Source organism: Myxocyprinus asiaticus, chromosome 38, assembly GCF_019703515.2.
Source record: "Myxocyprinus asiaticus isolate MX2 ecotype Aquarium Trade chromosome 38, UBuf_Myxa_2, whole genome shotgun sequence".
Lineage (NCBI taxonomy): Eukaryota > Metazoa > Chordata > Actinopteri > Cypriniformes > Catostomidae > Myxocyprinus > Myxocyprinus asiaticus.
Window position 1 is genome coordinate 34632941 of NC_059381.1, and position 27255 is coordinate 34660195.

The 27255-nt window shown below is 39.3% G+C and overlaps 3 protein-coding genes across 7 annotated transcripts in view; 2 read left to right on the plus strand and 1 right to left on the minus strand.

Annotated features, from left to right (window-relative positions):
• LOC127429361 (G-protein coupled receptor 12-like) overlaps positions 1–27255 on the minus strand; it is a 58442-nt gene that overhangs the window by 28184 nt on the left and 3003 nt on the right. The window contains exon 1 of one of the 2 annotated variants that reach the window (XM_051678348.1): positions 19282–19318. The exons of the other annotated variant lie outside the window; for it this stretch is intronic. The gene's annotated coding sequence lies outside the window, so the exon portion shown is untranslated. Of the gene's footprint in view, positions 1–19281; positions 19319–27255 lie in introns of those variants that run through there. 2 annotated transcript variants of the gene reach the window in all.
• LOC127429338 (NHS-like protein 2) lies at positions 2109–13086 on the plus strand. 2 transcript variants are annotated; one of them, XM_051678311.1, is made up of 6 exons: positions 2109–2242; positions 2611–2705; positions 6970–7136; positions 9481–11492; positions 11624–11789; positions 12288–13086. In XM_051678311.1, exons 4-6 carry the CDS (start codon positions 9587–9589, stop codon positions 12553–12555), a joined length of 2340 nt encoding a protein of 779 aa, XP_051534271.1. In that variant the 5' UTR covers positions 2109–2242; positions 2611–2705; positions 6970–7136; positions 9481–9586; the 3' UTR covers positions 12556–13086. The 2 variants fall into 2 exon arrangements, with proteins under 2 accessions (XP_051534271.1, XP_051534272.1); XM_051678312.1 differs by having other exon boundaries at positions 11624–11762.
• Positions 13344–27255, plus strand: part of LOC127429332 (retinal guanylyl cyclase 2-like) — a 45061-nt gene continuing 31149 nt past the window's right edge. For all 3 annotated transcript variants that reach the window (XM_051678298.1, XM_051678300.1, XM_051678299.1), the window contains exons 1-2: positions 13344–13582; positions 23055–23830. In XM_051678298.1, coding sequence (XP_051534258.1) covers positions 23143–23830 — 688 coding nt within the window. In that variant the 5' untranslated portion in view covers positions 13344–13582; positions 23055–23142. The remainder of the gene's footprint in view (positions 13583–23054; positions 23831–27255) is intronic.

The window sequence follows — 27255 nt, forward strand, 5'->3', positions numbered from 1 at the left end:
CCCTTTAATGATAAAATACAGTATAAAGATACCTATAAAAGTATAGCTCAATTTTTCAAAGGTGAATAGTCACAAAATTGTAGCAATGACCCATATAGTTGCCTGAATATATGCTAGTGTGGTTTTATTGTGCTCATTTGTTTATCCATTAGCTATTAGGCTACAAAAATATGATGATATTGAACGTTTAGTTTGGAGGATTATTCTAATTTAAGAGAGGTTTGAAAGTGTTAGAAACCAACATGTAAAACCTTATAGTCAGTGAGAAATGGCCCTTGTAACAATTTCCCAGTGTGGCAGCCCTATTATATCAGTAAAATGTTAAAATCTTTAAAACTGCAAAACAACTGTAGCAGCATTTTTAGTTATTAATGAGCAACATCTTTTGGAAATGAACATTTTATAATCGCAGCTCATCCACTTCAGCATTCGTCTAAAATATCAAATGAATATTTTTAGCATTCATTTGATTTAGATTTTTCGCCTTTTAAAGAGGAATATGGGAGCAGAGTTTGCCCAATGTTGTGGCACCATTTCAAAAGGTTTCATTTTAGGCCAATATTTACACACAGGAGTGCAATTTACTCAATATACTATAGATTTTCCTCTTCTATACATTTCTATTGGAATTTTCAAACTAATTTTAACTCCTTTGTTAACGAAATCCTGGGTTGTCTCACTTCATGTTTAACATTGTTCATACTTTACCCAGAGTTAGTAATTAATCCTAGGTGGTCAGGTTTTGAGATTTCCAACGGTACAATTGTAAACCCTGCTTTAATACACTTCTTTGCAGGTTAAAGGGATAGTTCACCCAAAAATGAAAATTCTCTCATCATTTACTCACCCTCATGCCATCCCAGATGTATATGACTTTCTTTCTTCTGCAGGACACAAATGAAGGTTTTTTGAAAAATACGTAAGCTCTGAAGGTCCGTTCAATGCAAGTGAATGGTGATCAGAAATTTGAAGCTTCAAAAAGCACATAAAGGCAGCATAATATTAATTCATAAGACTCCAGTTGTTAAATCCATGGCTTTGGAAGTAATATGATAGGTGTTGGTGAGACAGGTCAATATTTGAGTCAATCTCCACTTTCACATCTTCTTTTGTTTTTGGCTATTCGCATTCTTCGTGCATATCGCCACCTATTGGGCAGGGAGGAGAATTTATAGTAAAAAAGGACTTAAATATTGATCTGTTTCTCACCCACACCAATCATATCGCTTCTGAAGATATAGATTTAAGTACTGGAGTCTTTTGGATTACTTTTATGATGTCTTTATGTGCTTTTTGGACCTACAAAGTTCTAGTCACCATTCACTTGCATTGTATGGACCTACAGAGCTGAAATATTCTTCTAAAAATCTTCATTTGTGTTCTGCAGAAGAAAGAAAGTCATACACATCTGGGATGGCATGAGGGTGAGTAAATGATGAGAGAATTTTCATTTTTGGGTGAACTATCCCTTTAATAGCATTGACTGGACAAGCACTGCATACAACAGTGCGTGCAACCTATTTTATTACCTGCTGTCCATTTATAGAAATATCACCGCCATATGAAACAGTTCTGGTTGTCATACGCTTTATGAAACACAGACAAACAAAAACACAGCATGTGAAATCTTCTAGAAAGTGGTTGAATTATTTTTGTCAAAGCTTTCATGTTTTGTGTTTCTCCAATGCTTACATTGCATATTTTTTTATCAAGCTACTTACTGAATTAAAATTTAGTAAGATGCACAGATCACCTGAGCAGATTTGATTGACAATTTCCTTTTTTTTTTTAAATTAACACTAAATTAGATAAACACCCAAGGGGAAGTTGTTTTTCTTGGGTGTTGCCCTCAGTTCATACAGTGCGGTTGGTGCCCAAGAAGGCATGTTGCAATCCCTCCCTGGTACAGTACTTTCGCTGACCTTGGCCATTGCATCAGCTCAATTTAGCAATCTAGAAACCAAGATTTGTATTTCCTGTCACTATCTGCTTGAGCAAAGCAGCTTCCTCTTTTTAAAGGGAGTGCCTCATGCTTTATCTGTGGGTTTGGTGTGACTTTTATGAGAAATGGTCGAGGGTGGGGTGTGGGACAGAGCGTGAAGGGGTGTGGGGTGGGTCATAATCAGACATGAGGATACACATGCACAAAGAAAAGCACATGCACTTAAACAGCTGACACTGAAGGCATCCCAGTCGAGAGAGTTAGGAATTCACTGAAGCTGAGAACATTGGTCGCCTGCAGGTACTGACCACTGACACCCACACAAACATTATTATTATTTTCTCCTATTCTTTCATAATGATGTTAATGAGGAGTAATATGTTTACAAGATAAAACATGCACAATTGGACAATTTTTTTGTGTATTCAATATAGTACAAAAATTGATTATCTCTTATAAAATATTCTCTTGATGCATGGCATCATTGCAGTGCAATAATGCATTATCTTATAGCTTTTAAAGTTTTATGCATTTACATTAGACTTTAGCTGAAACAAAAAGGTCAATATAATAAGCATGGCATTGGTTTATGATAATATGAGCATCAAATGTCTTTATCATTGAGGATATAATTGATGTAACTTTTGTGTGTGTGTGTGTGGTTGCAGTCACAATTCACAGAGGCTGTCAGTCCCTTACATTCTGCCTAATCTCCATTCGTATTCTATATAAGAAAGTCTTACAAATTTGGAACAACGTGGTGGTGAGTAAATAATTCATTTAATCCTTTTTCTTATAGTAAATGCATCACAACAGTACCTCCCTTTCTAAGCTCTCTAGACAGGGTATGCTCCTACTGGGCACTTAAGCAATGCTACTGAATATTCCCACATGGGATTCACTATCAACTGGACATGTTATGCAACTGAATTGTGTAATACAGAATGATTATATATTTCACACCTCTTCAAACATGCACTCATGCACCACCTCTGTTGTTAAAATGTGGAAATTGCACAACAATGGTAAACGCCTGGTTCTCAGGGTTTCTCAAACTGAGTCGATCTGACTTCCATCTCACTCACTCACTCACTTGTTAGAGAAATATCTGCAGTGATGCACATGAGATGTTTTACTGTTATTGTCTCTTTTCTGAGCTGTTTTGATATGTTAACCTGCTGAAATGGTGGTTTGCTGGTCTTAGCTGGTATAAGCTGGTCTAGCTGGTACCCCAGCCAGGCCAAGCTGGTCTTCATCTAGTCTAGCTGGTCTCTCAGCCTGACAAGATGGTTTTCAGCTGGTCTAGCTGGTCTCCAAACATGGCCAAGCTGGTCTTTATCTGGTCTAGCTGGTCTCCCAGTCTAGCCAAGCTAATCTTCTGCTGATCTAGCTGGTCTTCCAGCCTGGCTAAGCTGGTCTTCATCTGAACTAGCTGGTCTTCAGCTGGTCTAGCTGATCTCCAAGCATGGCCAAGCTGGTCTTCGAGCCTGGAAAAGATGGTCTTTAACTGCCCTAGCTAGTCTTCCAGCTTGGCCAATTTGGTCATCAGCTGGTTTACCTTGTTTTGCAGCTAGGCCAAGCTGGTCTTTAGCTGGTCTAGCTGGTCTCCCAGCCTAGCCAAGCTGGTCTTCAGCTGGTCTAGATGATCTCCCAGCCTGGCCACGCTGGTCTTCATGTGATCTAGCTGGTCTTCCAGCCTGGCCAAGCTGGTCTTCTTCTGGACTAGCTTGTCTCCCAGCATGGCTAAGCTGGTCTTCAGCTGATCTAGCTGATGGTGTTGTGGCTTCTGCCACCTCTGTGAAACATCACTTAGGGTTTTGATGCCAGAAGATAGACTTTATTATCAGAGATAGCAAAGCCGAGTTGCTCCCAGCACAACTGACTTTCTGTATTCAAACAGGCCTATATACACATATTCACCTAGGGCGTGACCAATACACCCCATACATTTTGTTCTATGTCTTCAGACTGTTAGAGAACATGAAACTATTTGAGAAACTTATCCTATATTTCCTCTAGTGTCAAAACATGAGACTCAAGATTACCTTATATGAGTACCATATGTGATCACATATTCCATTTTGAGGGGCCTCATTTACACAGGCTTCTACACACACACACAGTAAAATCCATGCTTAACCATTAGAAATAATTGTAGACAAAAATGGCTATATTTACATTGATTATACTTGATTAATTTATATTTAACTTGATAAAAAATATTCCACAATGGTCAAGATGGTCTTCATCTAGTTTAGCTATTCTGCTGCCTTGGGCAATCTGGTCTTCAGCTGGTCTAGCTAGTCTCCCAGCCTGGCAGAAATTGTCTTCAGCTGGTTTAGCTGATTTTCAATCCTGGCCAAGTTGGTCTTTAGCTGGTCTACCTGGTTTTTGCAGCCTTGCCAAGCTGGTCTACATCTGGTCTACCTGGTCTCCCAGCCTGGACCAGCTGGGCAGTGTTTCCGAAAAGCATTTTAGGCCTAAGTAGATCGTAGAAACCAATGTTTGATATAATCTACTTAGGCTTACAATGCTTTCAGGAAATGCAGCCCTGGTCTTTAGCTTGTTTAGTTGGCCTCCCAGCCTGGCCAAACTGGTCTTCATCTAGTCTAACTGGTCTCCCAGCCTGGCCAAGCTGGTCTTCATTTGGTCTAGCTTGTCTCCCACCTTGGGCAAGCTCGTCTTTAGCTGGTCTAACTGGTCTCACATCCTGGCCAAGCTGGTCTTCATCTGGTCGAGCTGGTCTCCTAGCCATGGTCAAGGTGGTCTCCCAGCCTAGCCAAGCTGGTCTTTATCTGGTCTGTTTGGTTTTGGCTTGTTTAGTTTGTCTCCCTGTCTGGCCAAGCTGGTCTTTAACTGGTCTAACTGGTCTCCCATCCTGGCCAGGCTGGTCTTCATCTGGTCGAGCTGGTATCCCAGCCGTGCCATGCTGGTCCTCATCTGGTCTAGATGATCTCCAAACCTGGCCAAGCTGGTCTTCACCTAGTTTAGCTATTCTGCTACCTTGGGCAATCTGGTCTAACTGGTCTAATAGCTAGGCAAAGATGGTCTTTAGCTGGTCTAGCTAGTCTGCCAGCATGGCAAAAAATGGTCTTCAGCTGGTCTAGCTGATCTTACGATGCTTTCAGGAAACGCAGCCCTGGTCATTAGCTTGTTTAGTTGGCCTCCCAGCCTGGCCAAATTGGTCTTCATCTAGTCTAACTGTTCACCCAGCCTGGCCAAGCTGGTCTTCATTTGGTCAAGCTTGTTTCCCACATTGGGCAAGCTGGTCTTTAGCTGGTCTAACTGGTCTCCCATCCTGGCCAAGCTGGTCTTCATCTGGTTTAGCTGGTCTCCCAGCCGTGCCAAGTTGGTCATCATCTGGTCTAGATGACCTCCAAACCTGGCCAGGCTGGTGTTCAGCTGGTTAAGTTGGTCTCCCAGCCTGGTCAGGGTGGACTTCATCTGGTCTAGCTGGTCTCCCAGCCCGGCCAAGTTGGACTTCATCTGGTCGAGCTGGTCTCCCAGCCATGCCAAGCTGGTCTTCATCTGGTCTAGATGATCTCCAAACCTGGCCAAGCTGGTCTTCAGCTGGTTAAGTTGGTCTCCCAGTCAATGTGGTCTTCATCTGGTCTAGCTGGTCTCCCAGCCTGGCCAAGCTGGTCTTTATCTGGTCTATCTGGTCTTCAGCTTGTTTAGTAGTTCTCCCTATCTGGCCAAACTGGTCTTCAGCAGGTTTAGCTGATCTCCCAGTCTAGCCAGGCTGGTCTTCATTTGGTCTAGCTGGTCTCCCAGCCTGGCCAAGCTGATCTTTATCTCTTTGCAGGTCTCCCAGTCTGGCCAAGCTTGTCTTAATCTGGTTTATCTGGTATCCCAGCCTGGCTAATCTGATCTTCTGCTAGTCTAGCTCATCTCCCAGTCTGGCCAAGCTAGTGTTTAGCTGGTTTAGCTGTTTGACCAGCTGGTTTCCCAGTCTGATCAGCAAACAAAAGCCCCAAATCCATCTAAAACCAACAAAACAGACCAGCCTAGCCATTTTAGGAGACCAGCTAATCACCTTTTAAGGTTTTTTTTTGTTGTTTTTTTTTTGTTTTTTTTTGCTTCCCCAGCGGGGTACTGCAATGCTATGCTTTATGAACAGTTTATACTGTAGTTTGTTGATGCATTGGTCCTATTAGTTTTTTTAAGGCAGTTTCTTCATTTATAAAGACTTAATATTACATTACATTATTCTTTTTTTTTCTCCTCTTTTTCTCCCCAATTTGGAATGCCCAATTCCCAATGCGCTCTAAGTCCTCGTGGTGGTGTAGTGACTCGCCTCAGTCCGGGTGATGGAAGACGAATCTCAATTGCCTCCGCGTCTGAGACCGTAAACCCGCGCATCTTATCACGTGGCTTGTTGAGCGCGTTACCGAGGAGACATAGCGTGTGTGGAGGCTTCACGCTATTCTCCGCGGCATCACCACACGCCCCACCAAGAGCGAACCACATTATAGCGACCACGAGGAGGTTACCCCATGTGACTATACCCCCCCCTAGCAATCAGGCCAATTTGGTTGCTTAGGAGACCTGGCTGGAGTCACTCAGCACGACCTGGATTCGAACTCGCTACTCCAGGGGTGGTAGTCAGCATCTTTACTCGCTGAGCTACCCAGGCCCCGCATTACATTATTCTTAATATATCAAATGTTGTGAACACACCATCTCTATGTTCTGTTAATAGTAATCGATTTGTCTATGACTGATTAAGACAAGAGCACTTGCAGTATAGCTGTAGCTAACATATTACTCAATGTCATTCATCTAGATTCATAATGAAGGTAACAGTGTGTTTTGTGTCGCTTTATGGATTTAAGTGCAAATGTCATTTTGTGTTGTTTTAGCTGAGGAACTGTGCTGGCATTGCACATTCTGACTTCTGAGGTGGTATGTAGCTGTTTTTGACAGCAGCCTTGTGAATTTTGCAGCATCTCTGAGGATTTGGTGTTTATGTAATATGTCTCTCTCTCTCTCTCTCTCTCTCTCTCTCTCTCTCTCTCTTCACTCAGCATCCAACGAACTTGAACTCAGAGAGGAAGCAAGCAGCCCACTTCCTATCGTCATGGTAACAGCATGTGAATCCGTTGAACACTGAGTGGAGAGCTGGAGAGAGAGAGAGAGAGAGAGTGGGAACAGCATCAGAAGACATAGCTCAGTCTCCAGAGCCGAATGAAAGGTAAGACGAAGGGGAGAATATGGGATGTTTTGAGGGCGTTTGGGTTCAATCACCTAAGATCACTGAGAATTGTTCTTTACTGTATTTAAAGGTTTGTTTATTTCATGCACATAGTGTCTATGGTGTTTGTCCTTTGTAGCAATACTCTATATTTTGACAAAGTCATCTCTGACTTTGGCAATGCCACTTGTCGCTTCTTAGGTTTATGATGTTCCCTTTTGCTTACATAATGACAGTCATCAGCTTAATTTAATTGGTTTTGCATTAGCTTTTTATTTTGCGCATTTATTCCAACAGCACAGCTTGTAATATGTATCATACACATCAGAGTGGTTACAAAACCTCTATTTTCAGGCTGCAGTGCTGCAATGGAACAACGTCACACATTTGTGAATGCACACGCAAGTGCACGTGAATGGCAAGATGTCCTCCTGTGTTTTGTTGATCTGAAAGATACCTAGCAATAGTTTTCATGGCAACTTTCACTCTGACCACTGCTTATTATAAATATAGCTACAGTAGAGCGACAGGTTCCCTGAGTTTGGGGTTCCAAATATATAGAACATTTATAGAATATAGAACATTTGTCATCATTTTTAAAAGTGATCATTAATTCAACATCAGCAAGAAGCTCTTGACACTGTACGTCACATTTTGTTGCAAACCTTCACGAGCGCTGGGTAGAATATTAATTCACTATGGTTTTAGATTCGATTCCTCTTTTTTGTATTCCTCAAGGCTTTGGTTTGCCTCTCAAAGGGATTGTTTGCCCGAAAATTTAAATTCTGTCATCATTTACTCACCCCTGTTGTTCCAAACCCATATGAATTTTTTTTCTTCCATGGAGCAAAAAAAAAAGATGTTAGTCAGTATGACAGCCTCAGTCACCATTCATTTTTTATTGGATGGAAAAAGATGCAATGAAAGGATTTATCCCTTTAAGGTATTTGAATGTCTTCTTACAGAAATCTGACAAATATTACTGATGTTCTGACATGGTGTAACATTTTAAGATATGATTAACAGTGGCCTGAGTCTGTTTTAAATCAATCCAATGGATGGAATTGATACACATTGGATTTTTAAAATGTGCACAGCGTCTTCAATTTCTTCATGGCCTATTCCTAAAAACCTTAGGAAGAGTTTTGAATTTTGTTTTTAATATGCTTCCAGCAATAAGGTAGCATGACATCATCACTTTTCTTGAATCCATATGTTCATTTCACTGTTTGCCTGGCACAATTAACATCACACTATTACCAGTGAATGAAAGCAGGCGGTAAAATAATTTTCTTTTTTTTTTATTGTTTTATACATTTTCTATAATCATGGCAGTATTAATTAATCAAATAATGATCAAATGATGCAAAGGAGCATTATAACCAGGCATATATCCAAATGCGCATTGTACTGTAGCCCACTTTTGGCATGTTAAAGAGATAATTCAGCTGTCTGGATCACAGCAGTGGAGTGACGCCGCACAGTCCAACCAGAATTTGTCAGATTACGGTGAATGCTATATCCTTCACGATACAGTGCTCAGAATTGGCCCGCAACAGGTGCAAAATCCCTTTAGTGAATTCGGCACTAAACCAGAGCAGACAGCGTGTGCAAATAATGGCGCTTTTATCGGGCAAAATACATTCTTAGTGAATTCCCCCTGCATTTTAAAGAAAAGATAGCAACCCTTCTTAACCAACAATGCTGGTCTACTCTGGTTTATACTGTTTAGTACTGGTTTGGTGCTTGTCTAGTTGGTGGACCATATGCAAGGTTTTTTTAGCAAGGAACATATGTCATCCTGTTTCTGATCACTTTTTAAAAGAAAATTGTCGAGATGAGGGCCTTTTTAATTCTCACACACAAATAATACAGTATATTCTCTAATTTAGAACATATTTTAAATGCGTAATAAAATACATCATATGGTGCCATCCTATGTTTAATACAGAGAACATAAGTGTAGAACTGACTTTGGTACTCTGTAAGCAATCATCCTTCCCATTTAGCATGTAACTCCATTCAGTTTTCCTTCTCCACTCACGATTGCTTCTGAGAGCACAAACGCATGTGCAAATACAGTTGAGATTTCTCTCGAATTCTGTCTCTATATGGATGAACAGGTAACTGTTGCCATGGCAAACACCCACTCATGTGCCAAACAAAGACCAAGATGGGCTGATTTTCCCTTCCTGCAGTTTTAGTCCACTCTGTTTGAAGCATTTGGCAAGTGATGTCACCAAGTGGTATTTTGAGCATCAGTGAGCCATTGAGTGAGAGATTAAATTTTTGGATTCATTGTATAACATCTCACTAAAATGAATTATTTTTTCTGTTGCCTAAGGTTGTGTATCTCCAAGAATATGCTGAAGAATAACTTAAAAGTTATTTTGTGGAATCTCTCGACAACTGATTTATAAAAAAGTGCTGAGCTTAAACTAAAATCAAAGATGGAACACACCACCTTGGCCTGTTCTGCCCAGGGTTGGTGCGGCCCTAATGTTTCAACCTTCTCACCTGAGTGGGATGATAATGTGAACTCATTTCTGATGGCACCTGACGTGATCAAACCCCCTCCACAGTTCCAGGATCCAGAAGAGCCAAGCCAGACATCACAGACTAACTCTAGTGTTGTGATAAGAGGGGATAAAGATTGTGTAAACACCCTGAAGAAGGAGCATAGGAGTAGACCAACCAGTAACATAGAGGTCCACAGACGCTCCTTGTCCCTTTCCACAGCCGTCAATTCCAACCCATGTGTGACCCGGCGCCGGTGTGTAAGCTATGCCCTGTCATATCCCAGCAGCAGCTCGGAGGATAGTGGCAGTGACAGCACCTCTGCGAAGCGGGGAGATCGCCTTCCGGATGCGGTGCCACGGTCTAGGTCCCGAAGCATTGTCCTGAGGAAGGCCAAAAGCAAACCAGCCCCGCCGGTACGAACCGTGTCATTACAAATGCTCGCAGCTGGGAAGCATTCTGAACATAAAATGCAGGCACACTTCCAAAAAGATGGCCAGAATGTCATGCTACTGCCAGATCTTATTCCAACATCTAAACCAGAAGCTGGTAAGTGCAAGAAATCAACTCCTGCAACCGAAGCACCTGGAAAGGTGGCACTGAAACCGTCTATCTCTTCTCACAGAGCACTAAATGAGCTACGGTCCAGTGAACCATGCAAGTCTGGCTTAGGTCCCTATGTGGCTGCTCCAACAAATGATGGTACCTTTGGTAATTCTGAAGTAAACACTTCCCCATCCTCTTCTCACTCCTCTACCTCCCAGCCATCCATTCCTTCTCCATCCAAACCCTTTGGGTCAAACTCTCCATCAAGTGGCTATGGAAGCCAATGTGAAACACCCACTCAATCATTCCAGACCTTAGTTAACATGGGACCTTTTCAGTTGGGCTGCAGGATGTGTCCAAAGCCTTCCAGCGCAATTCCTGGCCAAAGGGCAAGGCACCGAAATGCAAGGTTATCTCTTCAGCTTTCTGAGGTTCAACAGTGCACCCATGATCCAGAACCTTCTACAGTTCAACCGAAAGCAAACCGTCGCTACTCAGACAGCACAGAAGCCACCAGACCAAAGCAAAGGCTGAGTAACAGCATGTTCATCATGCCAGTTGTGACTCAGGAAGACCTGAACAATGTGCGTTTACGTTCAGTCAGTAGCTCTGATCTAGAGAATGCACGGGAAACTACGACAGAGGTTATCGAGGAGGGGGCTGAAAGGGGTGGAAACTCTCTAAGTCCCACAAACAGCCCAAGAAACAAACCACCCGTGGCTCCAAAGCCCCAGAGAAACAAATGGCCAAACAATGCCATGGTGCAGCCATGTTTTGGAACAGCTTCAGATCCAGAACCCTCAACGGTCATAGCCAGTGAACGACAGGAAGGCATTTACGCAATGGTTAACAAAGCAAAGCCTGCAGTGACCGTACCATCCCCAAATATTGCCAGTATTGGACAAGGACATCATCTGAAGCAGCAGCAATTTTTTGATGGACAGTCTCTGGAACCAATAAGGGAGCCCCATTGGCCACAACCCCCATGCACTCTTGAGCCACAGGACCCAAGTGTGCTTCCCTTCAACAAAACCTCCCATTCTAACCCACATGAACTTCAGAAGAAAAAGAGAAGAGCCCCAACACCACTTCTGGCAAAGACTCCATGTGTGGACAACTCACCTTCAGATAACTCAGCTGCCCTGAAGAACTCGGACAATGTCCAGTCTCCGTCTAAGCTCTGCAAGTCTCCAAAATCTCCAACTTCTGCGAGTCAGTATCATGTAACTCTCTATGGTGTTATTCCAACGTACCCTGTGGCCGTTGAACAACAACAACACTCAAAGGCACCAGGTGAGAGAACTGTAGTGGGCAAGAAGTTAGACAGAATTTAATCTTTTCTTTTGATTTGCTAAATTGCTACATGCCATAATGATTAGTTGGTTTCTCCAAGACTCATAATATCCTATTATTCATTTCAACAGATCATCCCTCATACGATGTAGAAAAAAGTGACCATATGCCAGACCTTGGACCTCTACAATTGGTGGGAGAGGAAGATGATGTATTTCTTTACAAATCCAAATCTCACACAACAGAGGACTTGTTCACCATCATCCACAGGTTAGCTAGTACTGCTACAAAATCACAGTGAGTACGTTGACATGCACAACATTATGTTGATAACTACCATAAAGCAGTTTATTTTAAAAATCTGACAATGCAAGATAACCGCATTTACATGACATTTTAAATCATCATGTTATTCTCTGGTTTTGATGCCAAAGTGTAAACAGGCATGCACACAACACTTGCGCACACTGAATAAGCTGCTAGAACGCTGGTAAAGGTGTTAACATGCAACACGAAATCGGGGAAATGGGCAAAAAGCTACGTGGGCATTTTTGCTTATACTGTTTATGATCCTTCCCTGATAAAAGAAAGCCATTTAAGGCATTTACAATACATGACTTCACATTCTGCCGGCTTCTTAAGCAAAATCAATAAAAGATTGCACAAGTAAACGTGCTCATTGACCATGCAGTACATTCCTTACAAAGGTGTTTCCAGTTTCCAGTGTTTTCTTGTTTTGCTTTTAAGTTGGCTTCCACATTCTGTACTCTTTCAAATAGTTTTCCCACTCTGCAGATCTAAAAGAAAGCTCCTGGGTCGTAAAGACTCCTTTGAAAACAAGCAGGGTGATCCTGGCACACAGACACTTGGTGGAGGAGGTTCCAAAATCAGTTCTCAAAATGACAACTTCATGGCTTTCCTGAGAAGGACGAGAAGTGCCAAGGCTGGTTGCGGTGAAAGAATCTCAGCCACAGAGCTCCTCAGAAGCTCCAAACCAACAGCTAACATTGCAGCAAACATGACCCATTGCAAAAATAGCTATGTACAGTCACATGGTCCTTAAGCTTTTTTTTGTTTGTTTGTTTGTTTGTTTTTTGGATGAACTCTCCCAATAGTTTTTTTATATCCAACATTTATTTGTCACTGTAATGCCACATTAAAAGCTTGTGGAGCAGTTATAATCATTATCAAAAATTGGCTAGTAAATATTTGCTTTTGTTTTGAATAGCATCTGAAGTAGAATTTTTAGAAGTTGTTCAACCCACATATCTTCATGTTTTTCCATCATAGTCAGTAAGAGCAGAACAATGTAAATTACGATTACTCATTTGTAAATTAAAATATAACTTTATATGTAAAAGTAAATATGAATGTTTTAATAGTATTTCCTGAGAAAATGTTAGTTTTTGCCATAATGTTACTGAATGTTGAAACATAAAATTTGTTGTGATTGGGCTCTTATCTTCTTGCCTTCCAAAATGAGTTCAGCATTTTATCGAACAGCCTATTGCTGTTGTATTTCAATGACTGTTTCAAAAATGTATTGCTGTAGATTTGCACATGTTCAGTATATTAAATTTCTTTTCAGAAATAACTAATTGTTTTCGTTTTATAGCATTCTACTCTGTGACGCTGGATGCATTTAAATTATTTAATGCTTAAAGAGACAAATCCACATTTTATAGGCTTGAACTCTGCACAACATTTCTGCAAGTAATTTAAACACTACTTTCAAACAGGAAGTTTGAGCCATTGAATATGAGAGATGTAAGAGGGAGAGCTGGCAGATATAATAAGAAGGAATTAATATAATCTTCAGGTCGCACAGTAAATCTGCAGTGCCATCACACACCTGCTAAAGTCTGACCTTACATGCGAAAGACAGTACTTCATTTTTTTCCTTGCTTTGTATATTAATACTTTTTTGTTAAAAAAACAAACAAAAAAACAAACAAGAGCTCATACTTGTAGATGCAAGAGTTTTTTTTTTTTCCTTAATGGAATACTGCAAGACAAAAGGACTTCACCTGCATTATGGGTCGCAATGCAGTTTATGCATTTCTCATAGTACAACTTTCACACCTTACATAGTAAGTATACCAAACTAATGATAACAGACAGTACAGTGTGCAAAATGCATTTACGAGATAATTTAACAACTGTTAATCCCAAGTTGTTCCCCTTATCTTGAAAACAGGGAGGCAATTACAAATGAAGTGAATGGGGCCAGTTCGTCAACGTTAATATGCACACCATTTCAAAAGTATAGCTAAAAGACATAAACATTATTCGTGTTTACATAATTTTAATGTGATAATATCGCTTACTAACCTCATCTGTGAAAAGTTATATCCAATATTATAACTTTGCAGTCGTGATACCGTAATGCCGGTAAAACCTGTAATCTGGTATACATTGTTACACCAGTAAATCCCTGATTTGATCACACTAAAATCATGTTAATGTGTATAATGTTTACATCTTGTGGCTATACCTTTGAAACTTTTTTATACTTTTTATGTGTATTTTAATGTTTATGGACTGGCCCCATTCACTTCTGTTACCGCAATTTTTGCTTCTTCTTTTTTTAATGAACAAAATTATTTTTTGTGGTAATCAACATTATGCCACAAATGCTGTCAAATGATTTTAACTTGCATTGAACCTGGGCCGTATTCACAAAAAAATCTTAAGGCTAAAAGTATCTCCTAACGTGGAAATTTAGGAGCAACTCTTAAAAATTAGGAGCATGTCACTCACTAATTTTAGGATTAGTGAGATAAATTTTCATCTAAGAGTAATTCATGAAGCAAAGTAGGTCCTAAACCCATGACAGCTTAGAAGTCCTCCTGAGCACTTCTAACTCCCTAAGAGTGACACACAAACGATCCAAAGCATGACTGCTGTCGTCATTCCACATTAAACACAATATATTAAAATATTATTATGATAATGGCTACCAGCATATGGTCTTTTTATCTCCCCAACATTCAATTCAGACTGCAACCGTACAACCACAACTCGGGGAAATATGTTTTCTTTTGCTGTGGGGCTGTAGGTGGGGTAGCACCAGTGCTGGAAAACAGTGCATGGAACTGCCATTTTAAATGAAGCCGAAAATTAAGTGCAGCTTTTTTTTCCGATGTTTTCGAACCTGTGCTTGAGTGGAACATGATCCATCTGCAGCACTGGTGCAGGCTAGGAATGGGAAGTCCGATTCATTTCCGCAAACCGATTCTTTCGGACAGTTAGTTTCCATGAACCGGTTCAAAAACCGATTCAGCGGTTCTTTTACGTCATCATGTAATGACATCTCTAGCACGTAATTCTAACATTCTCAGTCATGGTTTTCACACTCAAACATTTAAATAAAGCCATATGTGAATGCACATTGCTGATTATTACATTTTATTCAGTTAAGTTATAATAATAATGCCGTTTATTGTCATCAGTGTTTCATTCTGTGATCCTGCATGTCGAATACGACTGATACTGATAACATCTTGGATACGTTTCCTACATTACAGTTTTGCACCTAAAGCACCCAATAGAGACACTGATGCACAAACGCGGATATGTTATACGTGTCTTAAAGTTTATTTAATAAAACTAGTCATAAGAATATTTCCAGTACATTTTGGTTGTCATTAAAGAAGCTTACGGTGGGTTCACACATCGCGTTTTCATTTCAGCACCCATATTAACAGATCACACCATTTACACTGCAAGCATGAGTCGCGAGGTGACGCGTCCCAGAAGCGTCCCAGATGCGGCAGTGAGCGGATAGTTTCGGCTTTGTGCCTATTTTTGCCGCATGGCTCACACTGAGCTCAATGGCTCTGGGTGCAGTACAACACTAAAATAACCAGGAGATTATTGAAAAGACACAAAAGCAAATAAAAAGTATAGCTGCAAGCAGCAATGACGAGCCCAAGTACCATGGTTCCATTTCCACCCGGTGGCTTTCGGAAAACAATGCAAGGTGGACACATGCATTTGGTATTTGACATTATTCCAAACAATTATGAAGCTATTTGGGTAAATATAAGAGGACTATTTTAAAGCCTGTTGTAAGAGCCACACTTGCTGCTGCCAGGTGGTGGCGCTATGACCGTGACCCAAAATAGTCACATCCATGTGATAAGCCCCCAATACTAAACATACATCTCAATTTTTATCTAAATCACACATTGCACACAGAAGAATCTTCCTGTTTCCCATTTTTCACCATTAATTGAATGGCTTGCCATGGCAACACCATTTGATATATCAAAAATCTGTTCACAATTTAGCATCTTTAATGTCATGGCATAATGTTGTCTAAATGTAGTGACAGTCTCATGAATCCCCTAGGAGGAGTATTTAAAAGTTCAGAGACTGCAATATTGAAAAATCCAAAATAACTGACTTCCTGTTGGGCGGAGCTAATAACTATAATTATGAAAGTAGTCCGGGTTGATGAGAATTATATATGTAACAATTTTGGTGACTGGAGGTGAAAATGGGGGTGCTTCAGAGGTCGTCTTACATGCCCATTTTAAAGGGGGTGTTACAGAGCATATCCCCATGGCAACACTATTTAAGATATAAAATATACCTTGACAGTTTTACATCAGCAGTGTCTTGACATTATTCTAAAGAATTTTGAAGCAATTCATGTAAACATAAGAGGGCTATTTCAAAGTCTGTTAAAAGTGCCATACTTCCTGCTGCCAGTTGGTGGCGCTATGACCATGACCCATAATAGCCACATCCTTGTGATCAGCCCCCATTACCAAACATACAGCTGAATTTTCATCAAAATCACACAATGCACACAGAAGATATAAGGCATTTCCTGTTTCCCATTTTTCACCATAAATTTATTGCTTCACCATAGCACCACCATTCAAAAAATTTACAAATCCGTTCACAATTTAGCATCTACAATGTCTTGGTATGATGTTGCACTAATTTGGTACCAGTCACATGAATCCCCTTGGAGAAGTATTTAAAAGTTCAAAGCCTGCAATTTTCAGAAAATCCAAAATGGCCGACTTCCTGTTGGGTGAGCTAATGACTGTAAGTATGGAAGTTGTTAGGCTTGATAAGAACAATATATGTACTAAGTTTGGTGACTCTAGGTGAAAATGGGGGTGCTACAGAGACCCCGTTACATGCCCATTTTAAAGGGGTCGCTACAGAGCCCCCCCACACACCCATGTGTGAAATTTTTCCCAGTCCTACTGGCTGATGACTCTGATGTGTGTGCAAAATTTCATGAAATTTTAAGCATGCCAAGTGCCTCAAAAACACCCAAATATAGGAAGAAAGGAATAATAACAATTAATGCATTGCCATGGCAACAGTATTTAAGATATCAAATATCCCTTTACAATTTTACATCAGCAGTGTTTTGACATTATTCTAAAGAATTTTGAAGCAATTCATGTAAACATAAGAGGGCTATTTCAAAGTCTGTTAAAAGTGCCATACTTGCTGCCAGTTGGTGGTACTATGACTGTGACCCATAATAACTGCATCAGTGTGATCAGCCTCCATTACCAAACATACAGCTGAATTTTCATCAAAATTACACAATGCACACAGAAGATACAAGGCACTTCCTTTTTACCATTTTTCACCATAAATGTATTGCTTCGCCATAGCGACACCATTCAAAATATAAAAAATCTGTTCGCAATTTAGCATCTACAATGTCTTGGCATGATGTTGCATAAATTTGGAACCAGTCACATGAATCCCCTAGGAGGAGTATTTAAAAGTTCAGAGCCTGCAATTTAAAAAAATGCACATTCAATCCAAAATGGCTGACTTCCTGTTGGGCGAGCTAATGACTGTAATTTTGAAAGTTGTCTAGCTTGATGAGAACAAAATATGTAGCAAGTTTGGAGACCATTGAAGAAACTGACCCCACAACTTTTGTCAAAAGGTGGCACTACAGAGCTCCCCAGCCACACCCATGTGTTAACTTTTGCCCAGGCCTAATGGCCGACAACTCTCACGTGTGTGCAAAATATCATGAAAATTCAAGCATGCCAAGTACCTAAAAAACATGTGAATATACATAAAAGGGAATAATGACATTAAATGCATTGCCAATGATATCAAGATATCAAGAATCCCTTCAGAATTTTAAATCTGCACTGTCTTGACATTATTCAAAAAAACAATTTAAGCAATTCAGGTAAACATAAGAGGGATATTTCAAAGTCTGTTTAAAGTGCCACACTTCCACCTTCCACCAGTTGGTGGCGCTACGACCGTGACCCACAATAGCCACATCAATGTGATCAGCCCGCATCTCCATGGCAACACTGTTCGATATATAAAAAATCTGTTCGTAATTTAGCATCATCAATGTCTTTGCATGATGTCGCCCACAATTATTATCTGTAACATGAAATACTAGGAGGAGTATTTCAAATTCCAGAGCATGCATTTTTCAAACAATCCAAAATGACCGAATTCCTGTTGGGCGGTGCTTATGACTATCAGCGTGAAAGTTGTCCGGCTTGATGAGATCTATATATGTACAAAGTTTGGTGACTGTAGCTCAAAAGGGATGTGCTACAGAGCCCCCCGACCATGCCCATCTTCTAGGTGGTGCTACAGAGCCCCCTCTACACACTCATGTATGAACTTTTGCCAAGCCCTAATGGGCGATGACTCTGATGCGTGTGTGAGTTTTTGAGCATGTTAAGTGCCCCAAAAGCCCTGGAAACTTTGAAAATAATAATAATAAAAATAATCCTTAGAACAATAGGGCCTCCGCACTTTCAGTGCATGGGCCCTAATCATCTTTAGAAGAACAACAGGGCCTCCAAACTTTCAGTGCTTGGGCCTTAATAATAATAATAATAATAATACTTAGAAGAACAATAGGGTCTCCGCACTATCAGTGCTTGGGCCCTAATAATAATCCTTAGAAGAACAATAGGGCTTCCGCACTTTCAATGCTTGGGCCCTAATTATTCAAACCGAACCTATAGTACACTACGATTTATATATCTGCATGCAAGAAAACACAATAAAATAACTTAATTAAGGAAAGAATTAATAAACTGCCAGACCTTTTGCCATTCTGTTTATATAGGTGTACAGTATAGACACAACATTAACCAATCACAACCAAGTGTGCTGATAAAGATGAAGTGCACGTGACTGCCCGCTGTTGTCCTTGAAGCAGCAATAACCTCAGCTTATTATGACCTTATTAAAAAAAAATGTTTGGCGTAGGACCCCATAGATAATTTCATTTTGACGCAGCCAATGTGAACATCCAACGCGTGGTTCATCGGACCGGCACATTCAGTTCTTTTCGATTCGGACAGTTCGATGTGCTGCGTAGCCAGTACATTTACTTCAGCTGTGTGTCTTGCATCATCAACACGGAACTAAAGTTTGATTCAGTTCAATGTTGTGAACCAGCTTGACAGGTTACTTGCTGAGAATCAGCTCAAAAGAACGATTCGTTCAAGAATCGAACATCACTTGTGCAGATGCACTTTGGTCGGTGTGGAAAAAATGCTACTAAAGTGTTTACATGCCAGTATCCACCTTATTTTGCAACGCAGAAGTAAGCAGCGGCTGCACTTCCAGCGAATGTGGCAAAGTTCCGCTGGCATTGACTGCAGTGTAAATAACTAGAAGGTTATAATACCAGAATCTAGTAATATGGGCTTATAAACTATCACACAACCACAGGATATACAGCAGAATTAAGTGCCAATGTCGGATCATTTTCTAATGTCAGCATTTATAGTAAAAGAGTAAGTAAATCATTCACCTGTTGCTGTGTGTTGTATTGAAGAGACGATAATAAAATCTGCTTCTTACTTTACCGAGATCGTAGCGATGCAGTGTTTCTTGTCTCCATGTAAACCTCCATTCATACTGTATGTATCTGCATAACCTCCGATGATGCCTTTATTCATTTATTATTTCCAAAAGCGATGTTTCATAAGCCATGCTGAATACTGATATGCGTGTCTGTTTACTATACACCGATAAGAAAAAGAGAATGCTCTCTGACAAGAACGGAGAGTAAAATGTGTTTATTATTTTGCCAAGATGAAACAAGATGCAGTTTTAATGCAAAGAAAGTTGAAGCAGCATTTTCCCGGCAGCTTACTCCTCTCTGCTGGTTGTGTATATTTTGTGGAGGACTGTCCTGTCAGCGCCTGATTTAATTCATTCTTATTTAATGCGATAAACGGTAAAACTATATGCGCTTAAAACCAATGAGTTTATAAAAATTAATTCATGATAATATTATGTCGACATTTATTGCCAGTTTGTAATATAAAGCAGCATAATACAGTATTTTTGTATCACTAAAATAGCTGGAAGTGGCTGATACCGGAAGTGGTCCACATTCAAGGTTGATAATGGCGGAGCCCTAGTTTCGCTGAAAACTAAGGTGGATAAAGCGATTAAAATAGGAGTACTCCACATATCTTACTGCAATTATCATAAGTATAATCACAATATTCTGTTTACATGAGCTACAGTTTAATCACAGTATTGCCTTAATCGCATTATAATCGCATTATGAGGGTGCATGTAAACGTGGCCATTGACCGTTTAAATAGGTATCGCCTGAATCACAATTGAATCAATGTATTTTAATATTATAATATTATAAATATTATAATGTTGACATTGACCTGAGTCACGAGGGTGTTTTTATTATTGTAAACTAATTAGAGATAGTAAGAGAGGTACCTCTCCCACAACTGAAAAAAACAAAAAAACAATTACACCAGAGATAAGGGTTTTGACAACTCTGCACTCATTGGCCACATCAAAATAAAACTGTGTAGCACAGATGGATTGGGAATTTCTGTCATCCATTAGTAAAATTATCTATCAAACTATATCTATCTATCTATGTAGCCTAGTGTGTGTGATATATATATATATATATATATATATATATATATATATATATATATATATATATATATATATATCGTTGTCTGTCTTAGCTGACAAATAGCAGTTCCCTGTCTACCAATCACTGAGGGCTATTTTAAAAAAGCGAGCTCATTAAACATGACGTCATCCATGGCAATGAGGTCAACTTTGTCTTACTTTTATCTTAAGATTTCCTTAGTAAAACCTGCTCTTAGCAATTTTGTGAATAGGTTTTAAGCAAAAACTCCTAGCGGGGAACTCTTTGGAGAACTACTAGTGTTAAGAAAATCTTTGTGAATACGGGCCCTGAAACTTTCCTTTAACTACAGATGTCATATACAGTACATGTACAACTGACTGCGCCACGATAATACAGTACACTTCAAACTCTTCAAACAGCTAGAAAAAGGCACTGCAAGTGATGTTAAGTTGTACCTTTTTGTTTTTTGACTTTCATTTGTTAAAGGTATGGTTCACCCAAAAAAAATACTCCCCTAAGCAATGTACCATAAATAATTTTATTATTCATTTATTTCTATTTTTTTTATTAATTTATACTGTTCCTTTGCAGAAACTGCTCTAGAAATTCTTCATTAATACATTTTTTTACACGCTTTCAAATTTTTTCGAGCAGCTTTCTAGAGGGCAACCATATAAAAAAATGTAAAAACCATTTGATACAGTATGTCGATTTGTTTAGCTATCACTGCATAAAAAAACCTTAAAGGGATGTTGCAGGTTCATTACAAGTTAAGCTCAATCGACAGCATTTGTGTCATAATATTGATTACCACAAAAATGTATTTTGACTTGACCCTCCTTCTCTTGAAAAAAAGCAAAAATCTGTGTTCCAGTGAGGCACTTACAATGGAAGTGAATGGGGGCCAATCCATAAACGTTAAAATATTCACTGTTTCAAAAGTATAGACACAAAAGATAGAAATCCTGAATGGAAACGCTTGATATGCGAATAAACTTTCTAAATTTGCTAAAAATTTAATGCGCTAGGAGGAGGTGGATTTTCTAGAGTTTTGCATTAGTTAAAATGCGCATTAAGGTGATGGAAACGGTTTATTCGCAAAACGATGACGTGTTTTGACCATTCGTGCATGTGTTATGAGTGTGCGATAGCTTGATGTGACCATCCCACTGAAAGGTCCGACCTTGGCACACAATTCTTTGAACATAGTGCTTGTCATTCAGAAGTATACTAAGATAAAGTGGGTCCTCGAAATCCGCCAGAACAGTTTTGAGAGCGGGCGCTCCCAGGTATGCGGCGACTGGCGGTGTGTGTGTGCATTGCAGCTATTATATCAGATATTACACTTATTCTGTGGTGTCTCGTGGATGCATTTAATAAAATGAGATACTTGCTCCAATCTTGCAAATAAAACTGTCCTCAAAGCAAGGAGAGGTCATTCAGTGCCTCCCTCATGACAATGCACATTACGTAGTGGATGGAAACGAACAACAATTCCTATTTGAATTTTTTGAAATGCACTTAAAAAAATGCAAAACATTTTGGATGGAAACCCAGCAACTATGTGTGTTAACATGACTTTAGTGTAATAAAATCGCTTACTAATCTTTTCTGTGTAAAGTTATAGCAAATTTTACAACTTCATTGCCATGATGATGTAATGTCAACAAATCCTAAAATGACTGTAAAAATTACTTTTTTTCTTTCTTTTTCTTTTTTGTGGTAATCAGTATTATGCCACAAATGCTGTCAAATGAGCTTAACTTGTATTAAACCTTTAAATGTCTCACAGGTGATTCTGAGGTTTAATTTGCTGTGATGGATTTAAAAAATGAAGGTGACTGGGTATATACATGAAAAAAACAATTGTAGCCTCCAAGATTAAAGCTGATATTTATCTACACATCAGAATCCTGTTTATTTGATTGGAATAGTATTACAAATATTCCATTATGGGGCTAGAAATAATGCTATCTAAGAAATATACAAGTCAATACAAGTTAAGCTCAATCAACAGCATTTGTGGCATAATGTTAATTACCACCGAAAAAATACATTGTATAAAAATACTTGTCCCTCCTTTTCTTTAAAAAAAATAAATAATCTGGGTTACAGTGAAGCAATTACAATGAAAGTGAATGGGGCCAATTTTTAACGTTAAAATATTCACTGTTTTAAAAGTATAGCCACAAGACGTAAACAATGTGTGTGTTAATATGATTTTAGAGTGATAAAATCACTTACAAACCTTTTCTGTGTAAATTTATATCCAATTTTACAACTTCATTGCTATGGCGACAAAATGCTATAAACCTTAAAACCCTAAACATCCATAAATAATGATTAAACAATGATTAATAGCTCAAATAATACATGAGTTTTAACAGAAAAATTAATGTAAGTGCATTTATAAAATTATAAGCTTCACATTTCTGCCTGTAAACCCTCCAAAAATTGGCCCTATTCACTTCCATTGTAAATGCCTCACTATAACCTCGATTTTTGCTTCTTTTTTAAGAAAACAAGGGGCTATAGTCGAATTAATCTTTTTGTGGTAATCAACATTATGCCAAAAATGCTTGTGATTGATCTTAACTTGTATTGAACCTTGAATATTCTTTTAAAATAAATCCAGTGAGCAAACATTTTGCTCTTTTCCACAGGACAACTGGACATTGGGAAAGCAGTTAGTTCAAGTTTACAGTGCTTGAGCCGCAAAACCACTTTTATCCACTGTGTGTTTGGCTGGCCATGCTAATCTCGGTGGTGAAGGAGGCTAAGACGCCTCATCTGCCACATGGAGCCTGGTTCTTCTGGTTCCTCCTGGTCACCCTCAATCTGCCTTGCATGTGCAGGGATGCGGTCTTCAAAGTCGGCGTGGTAGGACCATGGTCTTGCGACCCTCTTTTTGCAAAGGCCATGCCCAGAGTTGCAGCTCAGTTAGCGGTAGAGAGGGTAAACCGAGACCCCACACTGTCCCTGGGTACCACCTTCGACTATGTAATTCTGGATGAAGACTGCCAGACCTCCATGGCCTTGAAGGGCTTCATGGGTTACTACACCCGAGCTTCAGCTTTCGTGGGTCCACTGAACCCCGGATACTGTGAAGCTGCATCCTTGCTTACTAAGAACTGGAATAAGGCTCTATTCTCCTGGGCTTGCGTGAACTATGAACTGGAGAACACATGGCGCTACCCCACCTTTGTCCGCACCATGCCCTCCCCCGTATGGGTCCTGCTGACCATTTCCCGGCACTTTCGCTGGGCAAACATGGCTATTGTTGCGTCAGCTGAAGACATGTGGGTAGACACGGCCAACAAGGTGGCTGATGGCCTACGCAACCATGGTTTTCCAGTTAGGATGGTACTCTCTACTAGTAATGACCCTGCAAGTGTACGTCACACCTTGGCCAAGATCAGGAAGATGGAAGACCTGCGCAGTACGTATCAGTTACTCAGTGTTTAAATATACAAATATTAAATGAGTATAATAAATCTGTGCCAATCAATTACAGACATTACCTTTTTGCAGGGATCTAAAAGGGATTATGTTACCTAAAACTGTATTATTACTGTAGTAAATGTATTATTTCAGAAAAACCAAGGCACTAAAAGTGATAAATTGTAGGCATTTTCCACGGAAATGGTACAATTTGGTGACATTTTTAAAGTATGGTATTAGAGTAATAAATTCCATGTTGTTTTGTTGCTAACATACAATTTATCTACCATAAAATGAACCAATCATGAAAAGTAGCTAGCTTTAAATAAATACAATTGTTCCCCCTTAAAATGGTGACTTTTCCTTGTACTACCTGAGAAGTCTTCACCTTCGTTTCACTGGTGTTTTTCCATTCACTGCCATCGCTTCCTCCTACTGATGGTTACAAATATGGCTGCTGCGAGGAAAAAATTAACTGAAACAGATCTATCTATCTATCTATCTATCTATCTATCTATCTATCTATATATATATATATATATATATATATATATATATATATATATATATATATATATATATATATATCCCTGATAGCACACGTACTGTACACTCATCTGCAATATGTCTATTAAACATACACTGATGAGCCAAAACATTACGGCCACCTGTCTAATATGCTGTTGGTCCTCTTCGCGCCGCCAAAACAGCACTGACCCGCGGAGGCATGGGCTCTACAAGACCCCTGAAGGTGTCCTGTGGTATCTGGCACCAAGACATTAGCAGCAGATCTTTCAAGTCCTGTAAGTTGCGAGGTGGAGCCGCCGTGGATCGGACTTGATGGTCCAGCACATCCCAAAGATGTTCAATCGGATTGAAATCCGGGGAATTTGGAGGCCAGGGCAACACCTTAAACTCTTCATCATGTTCCTCAAACCATTCCCGAACAATGTGTGCAGTGTAGCAGGGTGCATTATCCAGCTGAAAGAGGCCACTGCCATCAGGGAATACCATTGCCATGAAGGCGTGTACCTGGTCTGCAACGATGTTTAGGTAGGTGGCACGTGTTCAACTGACATCCACGTGAATGGCCGGACCCAGTGTTTCCCAGCAGAACATTGCCCAGAGCATCACACACGCTATCTGGGATGAATATACTGTATATATGGCAAACATTTTGCAACAACATGGTTACACTGTAAATCGACATGCTGCTTTCTTATGTTCATGTACCAAAATCAAAGAGCTACTGTGAATATGGTCTATTGTTGTTGATTGTAGTTGAAGCATTGACTGCTTCATCAGATGTTGTGTTTCTATTGGTTCTTTATTAGTCAGGCATCGTATAAGTAATAGCACTGCAAGACCCAAAATTTCAGAACATAGTCGGAGGCTAAAGATCATAGGGCTGCTCGATTATGGCAAAAATCATAATCACGATTATTTTGGTCAGTATTGAGATCACGATTATTTAACATGATTACTCATTGACTTTGGAAACATCATGCATTTATTGAACTTTAAAAAAAAAAAAAAAAAAACTTTCTTTGAGCTTGAAATGTAAACTGCACTGGGTAGGGGGGGAGACTATTGTCACATGATAATTATTTTATGTCACGTATGGTAGTCAAAGAAAAACCGCCATCACCATCATTTACAGCAGGGGTGATCATAGTTTATGGAATGAGATCTACTTTTTCATCATGTTATTGCAGCAACATCTACCATGTACAATAAAGGATACACATTATCACAATACCAAAATTTCAGTAGTCGTTAGTGAAATTTGACGATTCTCAATACCAGCTTCAATACAACAATAAATAACACTAACAAATATGTTAATTATAGAAGAATGGTTTCAAGTTCTTAATTATTCAAGACTAATAAACAGTCAATAATAAAATAACATTAAAAAACAGCAATGAATAGAAATAGATTAAAAATAATACAAATTAAGAAAATGCATTGCTTTTTTAACAGCTTTAACCGTTTTTAACAGCAGTTTCAAGTATCCAAGTAAACATTCAGAATGAAATACAACATAAAACTACTACTGGTCTTCACTGTATGATTATAATACATTAATACTTTTTAAAGCTACTAAAGTTACGCAGTCAAGAACAGTGAGTGCTTTCTCGTTTTCTTGTTATGATTGTTTGATTATTATAATGACACACTAGACAGCAGCAGGACTATTAGCTTACATTTATACTTACAAGTCCGACATTTTAATACAGATTTGCTTTTTTCTCCGCTGTTTACGTTCACTTTAGACGTAACTCTATGTGTTTACATATTCATGTAAACACAGAGTATTCACCTCACCAAGACAGGCATTATGGCAGAATTTTTACATGTATTTGACCGTTCAGTTGTGCATTAGCATTTTCGATCAGAACACACGAGCATGTTCAGCACACACACACACACACACATACGGCTCCTGTCAATCAAACAGGTCGCAGCTGTTACTAGATCACTTGTGAATTATAAAATTACATGCTCTGGTTTACTTTCAACAGCAGAATAAGAATATGAACTTTCTAATAAGTGACACAGGCCTAGGCTATCACAAATATAGCCAGTTATTTTTTTCGTTATTGACGTTTTAATCAATCTGCTTGTCCGGTCGGGCAAGTAAAATTCTCTTTCACTTGCCCCTTCAAAAATCCACTTGTGCCGGATAAACGTTAATGTCGAGTCCTGATCAAATATTGTATTCAACATTCTCTGATAGCAATTTTTTCTTCTGCAGTATAGTAAATGTACATTGTTTTAAAGGAGTTTTAGATGGTATTTTGGAAAATAAGCCAAAAAAAAAAGACTAATCAAAAACATATTTTGTTCCAGTGTATAATGGGATAAGACTACACTTTCTCACCATTATGTTCACTTTGATCCATCTTTAACTCACAAAACACAAACTTTCTCTTCTTAATAGAGCTGCGTATGGCCGATTTTCTTCATGATAACATACACACAGTGAACGTGACACATATATTATGATTCACTACATCGTGAGCCATCACGTTATAATCTAGCTGCAACAAACAAGCGCAAGTGACGAGCGTCCCGCGCCAGAGTGTGCATCAGCCAGGAGAAGATTCAATCTCTTTCCTGGTCACTTCACGCAACTCATAGATGCGGCGCTGACCGCACAGAGAAATGCCAGTTTTGGAGTTTATTTTCACAACCCTTTTCCTTATTATTTGAACTTTAATAAAGTATGCTATAAAGATATAACGCCGGGGTGCAAAACGGAATGCGGCACAATAATCGTGTTATCTCGATTATCTTGTTTTCATAATCGTTGGAAGACAAAATCGTAATTGAAATTAAAATTTGATTAATCGCCCAGCCCTAAAACACCATTGTTAGGGCAATTAATCGACCATCAGTGAGCGGGTCACACTAAATGAT

Excerpts from the sequence above, each read along its gene's own strand:
- LOC127429338 (XM_051678311.1), top strand. The coding sequence starts at position 9,587 with ATGGAACACACCACCTTGGCCTGTTCTGCCCAGGGTTGGTGCGGCCCT. Across the intron at positions 11,493-11,623 it reads ACAACACTCAAAGGCACCAG|ATCATCCCTCATACGATGTA; the intron begins GTGAGAGAACTG and ends TCATTTCAACAG. Across the intron at positions 11,790-12,287 it reads AGTACTGCTACAAAATCACA|ATCTAAAAGAAAGCTCCTGG; the intron begins GTGAGTACGTTG and ends CCCACTCTGCAG.